At 43.0% G+C, this 16,637-nt stretch overlaps 1 protein-coding gene across 2 annotated transcripts in view; it reads left to right on the top strand.

Moving 5' to 3' along the window:
• VIT (vitrin) overlaps positions 1-16,637 on the top strand; it is a 131,599-nt gene that overhangs the window by 62,093 nt on the left and 52,869 nt on the right. For both annotated transcript variants that reach the window (XM_011935979.1, XM_011935978.1), the window contains exons 5-6: positions 7,827-7,960; positions 11,607-11,684. In XM_011935979.1, coding sequence (XP_011791369.1) covers positions 7,827-7,960; positions 11,607-11,684 — 212 coding nt within the window. The remainder of the gene's footprint in view (positions 1-7,826; positions 7,961-11,606; positions 11,685-16,637) is intronic.

Genomic DNA, 16,637 nt, shown 5'->3' with positions numbered 1-16,637 from the left:
AGAAGTAGAAATACCATTTGACCCAGCCATCCCATTACTGGGTATATACCCAAAGGATTATAAATCATGCTGCTATAAAGACACATGTACATATATGTTTATTGCAGCACTATTCACAGTAGCAAAGACTTGGAACCAACCCAAATGTCCATCAATGATAGACTGGATTAAGCAAATGTGGCATATATACACCAGGGGATACTATGCAGCCATAAAAAAGGATGAGTTCGTGTCCTTTGTAAGGACATGGATGAAGCTGGAAACCATCATTTTTCAGCAAACTATCTCAAGGACAAAAAACCAAACACTGCATGTTCTCACTCACAGATGGGAATTGAACAATGAGAATGCTTGGACACAGGAAGGGGAACATCACACACCGGGGCCTGTTGTGGGGTGGCGGGAGTGGGAAGGGAAAGTATTAGAGATATACCTAATGTAAATGACGAGTTAATGGGTGCAGCACACCAACATGGCACATGTATACGTATGTAACAAACTTGCACATTGTGCACATGTACCCTAGAACTTAAAGTATAATAAAAATAAAAATAAAAGACTTTTTTCTTTCACTTTGACCTTGGAGAATCAGTTGACTATCTATCTTGAGAATGGTCATCTTGTATAGTATCTCACTCACAGAGATTTGCTGAATTTCTCGAATTTGCATGTTGACCTCTCCGGTGAGATTGGGGGAATTTTCATGAACTATATATCCTCAAATATCTTTTCTAAGTTACTTACTCTCTCTCCTTCTCTCTCAGGAAGGCCAAGGAGTCATAGCCTCATTTGGTTGGTCACTTTACAAAACTCCTTATTTCTCAGAGGTTTTCTTCATTTCTTCAATTCTTTTTTCTTTATTTTTGTCTGACTGCATTGATTCAAAGAACTGGTCTTCAAGCTTGGAGATTCTTTCCTCAGCTTGGACTATTCTGTTGTTAATGCTTCCCAATGTATCATGAAATTGCTGTAGTAAATTTTTCAATTTCAGAAGTTCAGTGTGGTTCTTTCTTAAAATGGCTACGTAGTCTTTCAAGTCTTGGATCGTTTTATTGGCTTCCTTGGGTTGGATTTCAACTTTCTTCTGAATCTTGCTGAGCTTCCTTGCCCCGCAGCTTCTTCACTCACATCTTCCTCAGGTCCTGTTGAGGACTAAGAGCTAGTCCTGGCACTCAGCAACTTCATGCAAGGTTGCTGGCTTCCTCCTTTTTTCACCTCTGTGTCTGCATTGCCTTTCTGTTGACTTTCAGTGTTTTCTCTCAAAACATCTGTTCAAAGTGTGATGGTTTACTTGATATTTGGTTTTTCTGTGAGAGAAGCACTTCCCAGCTGTGTAGTCAGTCATCTTGTCCCCCTCCCTGAAAAATGTACAAACTTAACTGAGCATCCTGTGTTTTCTCCGTCGACCTTACTGTGGAGGGATGACCTGGAAGTCATGCATGGTCCTGCATCTTTCATCATAGCACTCCATAAAAAAGGACAACTGACTTCTCTTTATGCTTTGATGGGGATAGGAAGAGAATTTTACTCTTTCATGTTCATGACAAGGAATCTGAAGTTCTTGATGATATGAACTCATTTTTTCCACCTGTATGTGCTGAGCAAGGAAATTATGGAGATGTTACCAAGGAAGGCCCAAAAGTTTAGAGGAAGAAATATCACAGCTATGATGATGGATTGGAGAAAAATGAGGATGGAGAAAGTGGAGAAGGGTGACAGATATTACCACTTGGTCAGCTATTGGTCTGGGATCTAGCACAGAAGACAGGAGTCATGGCATGCTTTGGACTAAGTCACTACCTAAATGAAGATACCATAACAGAATCCTCATACCACTGTTGCTTAAGTTTATAGTCAAAACGTAGATAAATGCATGCTTACTTAATATCTTTGGAATTAAGACTAGCATGTATGTGCCAAGCACTTTACCTTCTTTTTATTATTTAATCCTGACAATAATTCCTCTATGCAGTTTCTACTACTCATACGCACATCTTAAAGAAGAAGGTAGGTTGAATCACTTTTCTAAAGCCATGCTATTAAAAAGTATCATGGTGGGGACTCAAACCCAAGTCCAGCTGACTGCAGCACCTGTACGCCTAACTGCTGCCCAGGACAGCTTTGAGATGTGACTTGGGAGTCAGCACTTGGCTACTGGATGCTAGATAAAGTTTCTGAATTATTCAGACTTCTGGTATCTTTTTCCTTTTCTTATTTGCACATAAATAGGTTGATTGTTCAGTTGTACCTCTGCAAGGGAGAGAAAATATATAAAATTCATTCTATTTCAAGGTTTCTAGTTAGTAGACTCTGAAATTTGAAGGAGCAGTAAGACAAAAACTATGCACAAAATAAAGTTTAAGAAGTCACTAGTAGATTTCACTGGCTATACTAATCTTTTCCCCATTACTGCAGAGGCGAGGAGCAAACTGGTTTTTCAATGGGAATGGGACTACAAAAGCTCTATTAAGGATAAGTAGTAAAACATTAAAGAAAAACGACACCAAAAGCTGTTCCATAACTTCAGACTATGGAATAAAAATCACTGAATATGAAAAATCACTATTTCATAACTTCAGACTATGAAATAAAAATATTTTGCTTTCACCCTGCAATCAATTTCATACTAAAAGGGAAAAGTTATACAAATCTACACACACAAGTGTTTGCACACCCATGCATGCCTCCCACACATACTTCCAGCTCACAGCACCATCAGCCCTCTCCAGTCTGTGTCTTTGTACACACTCCAGTGTCTGTGTAGAAAGTGACATCTGCTGTAAAGGGTGAGCCTGTCTTAAGGTTGCCTGTGCATTTTCAATTTTGATCCTAGATGATTCGTTCTTGCTTCCTCTGGCGCTTGCTGGGTCTCTCTTGCACTTCCATATTTCTGAGGCAGCATAGAGCCACAAGAGTAAATTTGACCTCACCAAAGAGGACATTAAAATAACATGTATTTTAATGTTATTTAAATTAAATAACATTAATTTAATTTAAATTAATGGGTGTGGTGGCTCACGCCTGTAATCCCAGCACTTTGGGAGGCCGAGATGGGCAGATCACGAGGTCAAGAATTCAGGACCAGCCTGGCCAACATGGTCAAACCCCATCTCTACTAAAAATACAAAAATTAGCTGGGAATGGTGGTGCACGCATGTAATCCCAGCTACTTGGGAGGCTGAGGCAGGAGAATCGCTTGAACCTGGGAGGCAGAGGTTGTGGTGAGCCAAGATCATGCTATTGCACTCCAGCCTGGGTGACAGAACGAGACTCTGTCTCAAATAAAATAAAATAAAATAAAATAAATAAAATAAAATAATATGCAATCTTTTGCACTGTGATTCTCTCCTTCTAACAGCATCTCACCATTATGAGACTGTTGTTAGTATCCTCATTTATAATATAAGAAACTGAGGCATCCAAAAGCTAATTAAATTCCTAGTTAGGGCCGGGCACGGTCGCTCTATCCTTAATAGAGCTTTTGTAGTCCCATTCCCATTGAAAATGCCTGTAATCCTAGCACTTTGGGAGGCCAAGGCAGGCTGATCACCCGAGGTCAGGAGTTCAAGACCAGCCTGGCCAACATGGCAAAACCCCATCTCTACTATATACAAAAAAATTTAGCCAGGTGTGGTGCCTTATGCCTGTAATCCCAACACTCTGGGAGGCCAAGGTAGGCAGATCACCCGAGGTCAGGAGTTCAAGACCAACCTGGCCAACATGGTGAAACCCTATCTCTACTAAAAATATGAAAATCAGCCGGGTGTGGTGGTGGGCACCTATAATCCTAGCTACTCAGGAGGCTGAGGCACAAGAATCGCTTAAACCCAGAAGGCAGAGGTTGCAGTAAGCTGAGATCGTGCCACTGTACTCCAGCCTGGGTGACAGAGTGAGACCCTGTCTCAAAATAAACAAATAAATTCCTAGTTAGATCCACATTGAGGATTAAAACTCAGGCCCCCTTACTTCCAGCCCAGAGCCCGGGTGATATATTTACATAAGAACTGGGGAGTCCCAGCACTGCTTAGTGTACAAAGTGAGGACTCAAGCAGGGTGTAGACTTTACAGTAGTGAAAGTTGGGAAATGCTTTATGGTGGAAGGATGTGCCCTGTGAAGAAAACAAGAAGGGCATTGACAGGACCAAGGCTCTATAATTCCAGCATTTGGGTTAGAGTATAGGAACTTGCTGGGAAAAATATAAATGAGGGGAGAGGGGCAGAAGAGAAGAGCTTGATTTGCTTGTTTTGCAAAACAAGATTTGCTGCTTGAGCAACTGAGTGCCACTGTGACTTCCCGGACCAGTGACTGATAAAGTAGAAAATCTATCTGGAAAGAGTTACCACTATTCATAGGGAGGATAAATACAAGTCTTAAGGGGAAACAGGAATTTTGGAAGCTATCTGTTTTGTTTTTCACAAACAGTGCAAATCTGTTTTCAGAAGGCAGGATTTAAGATACAGACAACATGAGCAGAAAGTACATTGGGGACCTATCGCCACTGTCCTGCCAGAGTCCCAACAGTAAGAAGTGGGAGACTGGAGACAGTATACTTCGGTTTAGAAACTCAGATTAATTTGCATTAAAGGGTTTAATGTTCATATTCTATATCATGCTCAGAAGTCTTTTTTTTTTTTTTTTTTGAGACAGAGTCTCGCTCTGTCGCCCAGGCTGGAGTGCAGTGGCCGGATCTCAGCTCACTGCAAGCTCCGCCTCCTGGGTTTACGCCATTCTCCTGCCTCAGCCTCCCAAGTAGCTGGGACTACAGGCGCCCGCCACCTTGCCCGGCTTGTTTTTTGTATTTTTTTTTTTTTAGTAGAGACGGGGTTTCACCGTGTTAGCCAGGATGGTCTCGATCTCCTGACCTCGTGATCCGCCCGTCTCGGCCTCCCAAAGTGCTGGGATTACAGGCTTGAGCCACCGCGCCTGGCCGCTCAGAAGTCTTAGTACAAGAAATTCCCTTAATTCCTTCAAACCAAAGGGATAATGAACACATTTGAGGCATCATATTTTGGCTCAGGATTATCCTAAACTAACTCTTATGTTTAAAGCGGGGCCAAGTGCAGGGGAGAGGAGAGATTTCTCTGAGGAGGTACAATGAAAAGACCAGCTCCATGCAGGACACTCTTTAGGCTGATCTCTGACCAGTGCCCACCCTCAGAACAGCAGCCATTCGACACCTGGCCTAGTGGCAAACTATCCCTTCTTGCTGAGCCAAGGAACTGACCCTCAGTTATCCCAGTCCCCTGGCACCAGAATCAGGGAGGAGGTGAACACCAAGGCCATGCTCAGCACCATGCAGGGCACCTGAGGAATGCAAGGAAATGGAACTGGATTTGCTTTTCCAGAGAATATCTATGAAGTGCCTACATCTGAGTGATACAGGCTTTCACCATGATGGCCAGGATGGTCTTGATCTCTTGACCTTGTGATCCACCTGCCTCGGCCTCCCAAAGTGCTGGGATTACAGGCGTGAGCTGCTGCACCTGGCCTGCACTGGGTCATTTTTAAAAATTTATTTAATAATTAGAATTTTCAGTCTGAATCAGTGGTGTGCTGGTAAATGTTTAACAACGAGCTCTCTAATGCAGGGAGGAGATGGGCTTGGCTTGTTAATTGCAAGTTACCAATGTCAAGCCAACGAGCTCACCCAATCCTGAAAGCATAAGAATTGGCTTTCACAGAGGGTATGTTAGTTCAACTATTGTGGAAAACAGTGTGGCAATTCTGCAAGACCTAGAGGCAGAAATACCATTTGACCCAGCAATCCCATTATTGGGTATATATCCAAAGAAATACAAATCATTCTATTATAAAGATGAATGCATGTGTATGTTCATTGCAGCAGTATTCACAATAGCAAAAACATGGAATCAGCCTAAATGCCCATCAATGATAAACTGGTTAAAGAAAATATGGTACATATATACCATAGAATACTATGCAGCCATGCAAGGAATGAGATCGTGTCCTTTGCAGGGACATGGATTAAATTGGAAACCATTATCCTCAGCAAACTAACACAGGAATAGAAAACCAAACACCACATGTTCTCACTTATATGTGGGAGCTGCTGATGAGAACACACGGACATATGTGTTGGGGAACAACACACACTGGGGCCTGTCAGAGTTGGGGGTGGGAGGAGGGAGAGCATCAGGAAGAATAGCTAATGGATGCTGGGCTGAATACCCAGGTGATGGGATGATCTGTGCAGCAAAAACACCATGGCACATGTTTATTTATGTAACAAACCTGCACATCTGGCACACGTACCCCTGAACTTAAAATAAAAGTTGAAGAAAAAAAATTGGCTCTCAAAAGCAGCTGCCCATGGCACCTTCTTATGTGGAAACATAAAATGCTGTCCTTTCCATAAGAAATATTTGCATTTCGTTGCGAGACAAACTCCAGAAATTTTTAGGAAATAGTACAAGACGGAACAAAATCAGAGTTTAACTTGTGAGAATGAGATTCTAAGGAGGGAAGGAGGTAGCAAAGTCATGTCAGAATCTGTGGGGAAGGAGAAATTGGGAACTCACTGCCCTTTGACAGCAGCACAGGCCTGATCAGGCAGAGGGAACCAGGTCTTCTGGGGTGAAACAGCAGCATCGTCAGAGCCGTGGGAATGGCTGAAACCAGCCTGCCTGCCATCGAGACATGTGAGGGAACTCAATCAGAGAGCCCTGAGAGAAGAGAGCGAGTGAGGAGGAGATGGTTTCGGCAGGTGCCTGTGCTTTGAACCCTTGAGACGTAGATGGGAGCAAGAGGGACAAACTGAGGACTTAAGGTCAGTTCAACCTGGGTTCAAATCCCTCTTGCAATTTACTAGTTAGAAAATCCCAGGTGAGTCATGCAACCTCACACAGCCTGTTTCTATGGAATGAATGGGAATAACAGCATCCCCTCCACTCCACAACTCAGGTTTGCTGGGAGAACCCAGTGGGACCCCACATGTGAGAACAGTTGTAAAGCAATTAAGTGCTTTACATGTGGAGTATTATTACCACTTTCTTTCCTTCCAGGTCATTGGGAGGTTGAGGGTTGAATGTTGTTGACTCATCAGGAAGGTGGGAGGGCAGGAAATGGCAACTCTCACTCCTGGAGGGAAGGAAGGGTGTTGATGGGGAGAAATCAACATCTCCCCAGTGCTATGAATTATGATACCCAAAGGAGCCATGCATGTTCAGCTCTGGGGCAAGAAATGACAACGTAAACGTGCAATTTAGCAACCAGATGGAGACTCTGCCTAACATCAAAGGAAAGACATTCATATGTCAGTCACTATCCCATCAGGCTCTAAAACCTCGCAAAATCCTAGAAATTAAAGAAAGTATTTTCAGTCATTGGGGGATGCTTTTTTTAATGAGTTTAACTTAGCTGCACACCTTTCCTCCCTGACCCAAAATAAAAGGAGTGTTTACTTTTCATCATTTTCTATCACCCTTTGAAATAACTAAATTCATTCCGCGCCATCCCAAAACCAAATTGCAAACTGTCAAGAAAGAGGCTTTACTTAAAAGAGCTAGTGAGAATTAGAAAACCAAGGAGAAGAAATTTGAGGCATGGTGGCAAAAAGAAATTCCTGACTGACAGAACAATCAGCTCCTGTAAGAAGAAAGAGAAGGACTTTCAACTTGGAGCTCAGATGCTGGGCCTGGTGGTAGAGGCACCATTCTTGCGGGTTGGGCTTCATGTCAAGGTAAACTTTGCTTAATCTTGCTGCTTTCCTATGTCTAAGTAAACATGGCAACTGGTTTGCTTGTCTGTTGATCATGTCAACAAATATTTCTCTTCTTTCTTCAGAAATTATTTTTTCTCTTCATAGTGGTGTGCTTGATAATTCAGGAGGGAAAATACTTGTTCGGAAGGTTGCTGGACTGTCTGGTTACAAAGGGAGTTATTCCAACGGTGTCCAATCGTTGTCCCTACCACGATGGAGAGAATCCTTTATCGTCTTAGGTATGACCGCACAGTGGAGAAACGCTGCTAAACCTACCACAAGATGAAATGTGCTTCTTTTCATTGTGCTGTTGGTTTTTGTTTATGGCCCGCCTCATTTCATAAAAATCTGAAGCATTCGTTTTTCTGATAATTAGAATCATGAAATAATAAATTAGAATTACATGATAAATCACCACAAAGTCAAATCTGAAAATACTAAAAGGCTCCAATTGCTTGTTTTAATTACACTGCAGCTATCTGTAAGTCCAATCAGATTTTTAATTACCTTAATTACATTTAATAGCTTGGGTTTTTAAACCAGTCCTTTAGTTATGTCAAATATGCCTCATGTCTAGAACCTTATTCCTTGAGATTTCTGGCAAGTGGATAGATAGATATTGTCATAGCATATCCGTTGTCATACACAATGGCCATATCAAGAGGCATATAATGGCAGTCTGTTCCATTGTTGGTGATGCTAAGTTTCATTCATTTGATACTTTAGCATATCTCTCCATGGCAAAGATACCTTATAATTAATAAGCATCTGTAGGATGATGCTTTAACATGCTCGAGTAGCTTGTTCCTCAACAAATGTCACCCAATGATTTTAACATCCATTGCTGATCCTCACTGTAGCAAGTATTACATTAGTAGTTGCAAAATCATAATTTTTTCTAATTCTGTTATTCCTTCCACATTTATTAGCTTGTGTTCTTATATAAAGAAGAGTTTCCTTCCCCCTCTGCACCTATTATGTTTAAGTGGACTACGGACTCGTAGATTGTTTCTAAAAATATAATGTTATCATCTATTATCTTTATTTTTCTTTTTGGTGCTCATATTTTCTGACATTGCCCAGTGGGAGCCCTTCAAGCTTTTGACGTGTTCACGGTAGTACCTGAGTACAAGACAATAGTCTTTGCTCACCTTATACTTACCCTACTCCAGACCCGAATCTCCCATTTTCTCTGAGGAGGTTCCATGGGATTTTAAACTAGATTGTAGCCAATTTCCTGGCCTCCCAACAAAATTAGGCACCTTGGGACTGTCCTGAGAAGGAGCCACTTATAGCAAACCAACTGAACTGGGAAGAGAGAAATGTTTCATAAGATAGTAGGTCTTCCAATCTGGGTGGTTTTCCAGCACTGCTAGGCATCCCATGCCTCAAGCCCCTGCTGTCCTCCACTGATTACAGTCATAGCAGGACAACAAACAGACCTTTTACTATTCTTCTCAACTTGAGCAATCCCTGTTTCCTTTTGCCTGCCAAATTCTACACACCCACAGTTCAAATTAGACTGATTTCTTTGTCAGATAGTGGAAGAGGATCAACTGCAGTACTGCGGGGGTTTTGCCTTTTGCTCTTTTGTAACAAAAAATTCACAACAGGAGCCATATAAAAATGCTAATGTCTAAAATGCAAATATGTTGAGATAGAGAGAAATATAATCTCCACATAGGTGTTCACCAAGTAGATCCTGGCTGAATAACAGCATTTCCGCCTTAAGTGCTCAGTCTGCAATCCAAGAATCTCAACAGAGGTTTAAAAGAAAAATTAATTCTGTGGCAGTAGAGATGTTTTGGGCTTTTTAAGTGAAAATCAATCTGCTGATATTATTCCCTGTAAATCTCGACTTCCATCTCCCCTCATTCGACCTAGTGACATTTAACCGAAAATACTTTTTGCCAATGATAATAAACATTTGTGCTTCTGCAATGGCTTGGAAGCCTCTCTTGAATGGATGAGTTAGGAGCTCACTGCAGCATAAGGATTGATAACTGACCGGCAGCCAAGGAATGCTTCCCATTATTCAGAGGTTCGTGGCCGGCAAGTTTAACTGCATCATGTGTGAATCCTCTTCTGAAGGCTCAGATGCCGCCATGATCTTTCTCTAGGTTTTTATTTCTAAGTTTCATATATCCCTGAGCTCCTTAACTAATTCACTTTGGTGGGTAAGAGGGGGAGCGAAAGAGGAGATGTAATTTACAGCCCTCATGATCTTTACACAGTCCAGGGACATGAAATGTCAGTGAGGGACCCCCTAATACTTCCCTTTTATTCTTTGATCCACATTTCAGGGAACTGAGCTCATGCTCCTTTTCCTTCTGAATAGAAACAGAAAAAAAAATCAGGTTTTAGATCAATAAATAGAGAGAGAAGATGTCTCTTCAATAAATAGAGAGAGAAGATGTCTCTTCTTTCTGCAGATAGCGTGGTCCACAGCCATGGGGCCCTCCCAGGGCCTCAAATAACCTCAATCATTGTCATTTGGAGCTGGCCTCGACATTGGTGGAGGACTTGGAAATGCCAAGTCCTGTTCCCCAGGTGATTTTAATGAGGTGAAGTAATGCAAGTAAGCCCAAACACGTGGCACTTACAGGTAACAACAGAATACATTTTTGCATCTCTATGGAGATATATAGTTCCAAAACATTTTAACATTTTTTTTTTCCATTAGATGTCTACAACTTCGTGTAGTTATTAGGGCCATGTCATTATTCCTGTTTTCTAAATGAAAACACAAGAGCCTCAAAAGTTGGGACAGTTAATTAAAGGTAAAATAGAAACAGAAACCTAGATTTTCTTACTCCTAATCCCAGGTTCTTTCTGAGATCTGTTACTCTTTCTGCTTCATGACCCTACAATCCCTGGGCCAGTAGGATGGTTGGCCAGATAGTGCCCTAGATCCTCCTCCACCCACCTAGGTTCTCCGTGCAACACTGCTTACCATCTTCACATCCTGTAAAAGTATTCCCTGAAGATGGGAGAAGAAATGCTTTCATTGCCAGATGTAATATTGGCTAATAGGTAGTACCGCTACCAAGGTATTTTAATTTTAACAGAGATCTAAGCTTTAAGATATTCCCCCGCTGAATAAATACTTCTCAAGCAACTACTTCATGCCAGGAAAAAACTGCTTTGAGCTCTGAAAATTCAACAGTTACCAAGTCAGACAAATGACTTGCCTTCAGGGGGCTTACTATATTCCAGTGGCACTCTCACTTACTTGCGGAACAAAGCCCATATGGTGGAATTTCAGGCATCCTTTTATGGAAAGAAGAAGACTTTGGCAATTTTTTTATGCTTCTTTTTTTCCCTAATAGACATTACCATTCCTCCTCCTTGCCTAGTAGCTACCGTGTCTCCCCCTGGGTGAGCAACACATGGTTATTTTCAAGGTTGACCTATATTTACCTACTTTTAGGTTTTTCTGCTGCTATGAAATTCAGATGAATCCCACAGGGTCTGTGAAAGCGAGAGGTAGCCAGCCTATGACCAGAGCACTCCATCATCTCAAAGGAGAGCATGTGGAAGGCTTTCCCATTCACCTACTGATATAATTAAACATTCGAAGCCACACAGATGAAAACCTTCACTTCCATGTCACATCTTCACAGGTGAAAGAAGGATTGCTGATGTTAAGCAACTCTGAGTCATGAAGATTTGCTTGCTTCCATTCTAATAGTAATAAAACACAAGCTATACATGAGAACAAAATGCCACTTGACATTCTCGTTGTAATCAACAATTCAGCATGAGGGAGACTGATTTTATTGAACTGAAGAGAGATAAATTGAAAGGAGGGAATCAACTTAGTACAGAACCATCTAAAACCTCTAGCTCTAGAAATAAATCTCGTTTTTTTTTTCTTTTTTGCAGAAAGTAAACCCAAAAAGGGTGTAACCTACCCATCAGCTCTTACATACTCATCGTCCAAAAGTCCAGCTGCCCAAGCAGGCAAGTGCTCACGTGTGATTGAATCTAAACCTTCTGAGTCCATAAACGCGCGATGTGTTTTGGGAGATAGTGGAGAAATTAACATCTTAACCGGTCAAGCTCCACTGGTTCTGGCAATATTTTAACAGATGCCGGGAACATGGGCACAGAAATCAATGAGATCAGATGGCTGGGGCTGAAGAGTGAAAGCTTTATTTTTTGTTTTTACAATTCCGAGATTGTGTCTCTATATTTGTGTCATTTTCATTCAGATTGACTGTTGCCTTGAGTTTTATTGTATTGTTACTTTAGAAAATGACATGACATTCTGTCCAGAAATGTTTCCTGGCAGCTGAAAGGAAAAAGGCTGTATCTACTTACGTATGAAATGAAGAGAAGCAAAGAGAACGAGGTGGTTTATGTGATAACAGCAAGCTGCTAATCCAAATAACCCAGGCCAAAAATACACTGTCTACAGGACTGTGCCAACTCAGCTTCCATGTGAACCACAAAAGGGGATACTGGTAGACCTCAGGCCAAAAAATACCATTTTCCAGGTTTCTGTGTTAAATCAAGAACTGTACTATGCATTATTGTGTCTCCAGAGGCGTTCTGATTTCCCACACAAAGAGAAACTGTGAGTCGCTTTATAATGGGATTTTGCATTGCTTCCAGAAACTTGATGGGCTAGCTAAAACATTATGAGCCTGATAGTTCGGGTTCTATTCATGTATTTAAGGTGAACATGGTTTAAGAATAGCAGTAGAACTTAGCACTTATTGAGCATTTGCTGTATGCCAGGCATCATTCCAAGAATTTTGCCTGATCATTGCGTTTAATCACCGTAGACCACCTTTGGCCTATACTATTGCTCTGGTTGAGGAAAATGCAGCACAGAGAAGTTAAGTAAATTACCCTCCATCAAACAGAAACCCCTCTCTAAATCATCATTCTAGATTTTATTGTTTTTTCTTTTTTCTTTTTTTTTTTTTTGAGACGGAGTCTCGCTCTGTTGCCAGGCTGGAGTGCAGTGGCGCGATCTCAGCTCACTGCAACTTCCGCCTCCCAGGTTCAAGCGATTCTCCTACCTCAGCCTCCCGAGTAGCTGTGACTACAGGCACCCACCACCACGCCTGGCTAATATTTGTATTTTTAGTAGAGACGGAGTTTCACCATGTTGGGCAGGATGGTCTCGATCTCTTGACCTCATGATCTGCCCACCTCGGCCTTCCAAAATGCTGGGATTACAGGCATGAACCACTGTGCCTGGCCCATTCTAGATTTTCTTATGCTAATAGTATGTATATGGATCCCTGATTATCCTGATTTGAGGAGCCTTAGTATACAAATAAGGAATTTTTTTTTGTCTTTTCTCTTAATTACTGCTCCAGCTCTATCTCTAATGACTTTTTAATGGATCCAGTGGTCTAGTCCTGTTTGTTTAGTTGCAAGGATAGAGCCGTTCCCCACCTCCACCCGTGAAGTGGCAGTGGGTCTGGTGCCTCGTGGGCCATTTTTGAGATATCGCTTGTCCTCTTTTGACCTGAGCACAGAGACAAAGAATGGGTGACAGGTCTCCTTAAGTGGCTGGCATCTCTGTTGTTTCATCTGACCCTGTGGCTCTGCAGAGCCAGATGCAAAACTGATTCCTGGGTAGGTGATGTGTGTGGATATCAAAGGCAAGGAGACAGTGTTTAGTTTCATCCTGGCACCCTCTTATTGGGCCAGAAATCTGTGCCCCCACTCCTTTCTCCACGGTAGATACTGATGCCTGGTTCCAGCAGCCCCCTGGGGCAGCCCCTTCACACAGAGCCGTGGGAACAGCCAGGCTTCTCTTTGGCCCTCTCTGGGGTCTGAGAACTGGGAAGAGGTGGGGTTGCCTTCCTCCTGGCATTTTGCTGCATGAGCCCTGCTGTCCTGAGCCACTCCCGCTGCACCCCTCCCCCTCTCAGAGATCCCTAGGGCAGAAACAGTCCCCAGGTTCACATAAAGCCTCCAACTTCAGGGACCACATGTCAAGCACTCCTATTTTTACCCTGAGTGGAAAAGCACTTCTAGACTCCTGGAATACACCCCTAAAACTCTGCAAGCTCTGTTGCTGTATTGCACGCCTGTGATGGGTCTGCAGAAAGATTGGTGGGAAATAAGATGCCCACCTGCCCTCCTGGCAGGTCCCCACAATCTTGACGAATGACTCTCTTAAAGCACCTTCATTTGGCTTGGGTATGACAAAGTGTGAAGGAACGGAGGAAGTATCTTCTGACTCTGAACACAGCACTCCCTAAAAAGTGGCTTCTGACCCCTCCCGTTCTTCAGGTCCTTTCCCTCTGTCCACTGGCCTGGGATGGGGGTGTCGGGGGTATTGTGCACGTTCTACTGGAAAGGCCTCACCTGTGGGAAGTTTGTGGCATCTCTCCTCTTCTGGAAAGGGGTACTTGTAGCTGGGCGCAGTGGCTCACACCTGTAATCCCAGCACTTTGGGAGGCTGAGGCAGGCGGATCATGAGGTCAGATGGAGACCATCCTGGCTAACACAGTGAAACCCCATCTCTACTAAAAATACAGAAAATTAGCCAGGCGTGGTGGTGGGCGCCTGTAGTCCCAGCTACTCGGGAGGCTAAGGCAGGAGAATCGCTTGAACCCCAGAGGTGGAGGTTGCAGTTAGCCAAGATCGTGCCACTGCACTCTGGCCTGGGTGACAGTGAGACTCCGTCTCAAAAAAAAAAAAAAAAGAAAAGAAAAGAGTACTCGTGCCCTTCTGGCTTCAGCTTTGGGCCTGTGTCTGGAAGCAGGAAGGGCCACATAACCTCCTGTGACTGTAGTCGTCTGTCTAGTACTTTCTCTGTGCCACACACCTGCAGAGTGCCAGTATCTTCCCTTTTCAGATAAGAAAGCTGACCTTGAGAGAGGTTTAGTAACTCACCAAGGCCATAGTTCTAAGCAGCCCAAAAAGTATGCAAACTTGGTATCACCTTAAAGCAGGGAAAGTAGCAGGGAAAAGAGTGTAGGGAAGAGAAACTATAGCCAAATGATAACTCAGATAATAAAAGTCTACTTGGTCTGTACGTTCTCCACAGCAGAGACAATTTCTAAAACTGCCTATGTACCCCAAGCACCATTCACCCCCAGCAAGCACTTGTTCCAGATGCCTGAGTCACTGACATCCACAAGGAGTACGGGTGGCCGAGGGTGCTTTCTGTGAAATTCATAAACTAGCAAGAGCCAAGCATTGCTGAGGTCACTTATCCCCTTTACCAAACCATTTAAACTTTTGATGTCAGTATCACTAGACATTACTATCATCTCCTTGTTACTAGATTATCTAGTCAGAGTCTGAAAAATTATTTACTCCTTCATTTTGTTCATTCATTCGATATTTACATTGAGTGAGCATCACCTATGTGCAAGACCCTGAGCTAAACTACCAGCATTCCAACGTAAAAGGGATTCTTGGGAATAGAAGAACCTCTCTTTGTAAGGTCTTAGTCCCCAAGTACTAAGTCCTTAGTCTTACTTAGGAGTAAGTTTCTACGAACTCAAAAACTTTCAATAAGTACAATTAAAGGAGTGGTCCCCTTGGTCTTCCTTAAACGATAAAATTCCTTTAGTCATTGGGGGAAGCAGAGAAGATGAAGGGTGAGCAACTGTTGAGGTCTTGGCATGCCGCTATAAAATGTGCCCCGTCTGTCTGAGAATATGAATTAACAGGTTAATCAGGCCAGGATGACCTCCAAAAGCATGACAACCTTCTACCATGGGAAATTATCCTCCTCAAAACATAGAAGGCACTTTGATTTGCCCTGTACAACTCACACTGAGAACAGGCACTCCCTGAGATTTAAATGCTGTTCCCACCACCACCGCGCCCCCACTGCCCTGGCATTTAGCAACCATTAGGCAGGCAGTTGCTTTTTGGCTACAGCCTTGAGCTAAATAAAACCAGGTAAGTGTTGGTTTGTAGAAGTTTATAAAAAACTAGGAAGGCACATTCCTAGTATCACAGCAAGAGAAGGGAAAGTAAATCTTTGTTAGAGGCTGCTGAAGCTAGCGTGGGAAAAACCCCTCCTGCCTTCCCTGGCTGTCTGCTGAGTCCCTCGCTGCGGTTCGCAAATCAGAATTCCACGGCCCACTCTGGGTCCAGTGAGTCAGAATCTCTGCGATCAGGGCCCTGGAACCTGCATTTTAACACCTCCAGTGTGGTTCTAACGATGAGCCAGGTGTGGGGAGCTGTGTGGCACCGCCTGCTACGTTTGAGAAGGTGGCTGCCTAAAGCTCTTCCAACCACGCCCAAATGAGGAATATGTGTAGCGTTTAAGAGAAGTTTTGAAATGCTTTGCCATAAAAATCTTTGAAAAGAGATCAACCCTCCATGTAGCTGAGATTGCACAAAGAAACTATTTTACTAGTTTTTTTCCGAAAGGCTCAAAAAGAACTTGGTTCCATGAAGAATGCACCTTGGATCAAATCAACAGCATTATGTTCAGTGAGGAATTGGGAGCAATTAGGATAGGAGGAATAATTTTTCTCTATTTTCCCTTTAATATTTATTTATTTATTTGTTTATTTATTTATTTTGAGATGGAGTTTCGCTCTTGTTGCTCAGGCTGGAGAGCAATGGCACGATCTCAGCTCACCGCAACCTCCGCCTCCCGGGTTCAAGCCATTCTCCCGCCTCAGCCTCTGGAGTAGCTGGGATTACAGGCATGTGCCACCACCTCTGGCTAATTTTCTATTTTTAGTAGAGACGGGGTTTCTCCTGGTCAGGCTGGTCTCAAACTCCTGACCTCAGGTGATCCACCCACCTCAGCCTCCCAAAGTGCTGGGGTTACAGGCGTGTATCTTCCCTCTTAAAGACAGTTCTAATCCATAAAGGAGAGCAGGCAAAAACAACAGCCCACAGAAGCCTGTGGAAGCCCATGGCTGTTAGCTGAATTTATGACCACTTGAAAGCATCTGCATTATAAGCAAGTGATAC

This window comes from Colobus angolensis, unplaced genomic scaffold (assembly GCF_000951035.1).
Source record: "Colobus angolensis palliatus isolate OR3802 unplaced genomic scaffold, Cang.pa_1.0 Scaffold15, whole genome shotgun sequence".
NCBI lineage: Eukaryota > Metazoa > Chordata > Mammalia > Primates > Cercopithecidae > Colobus > Colobus angolensis.
The sequence above is the reverse complement of the archived record's forward strand: the minus strand, read 5'-3'. Positions and strand labels throughout refer to the sequence as shown.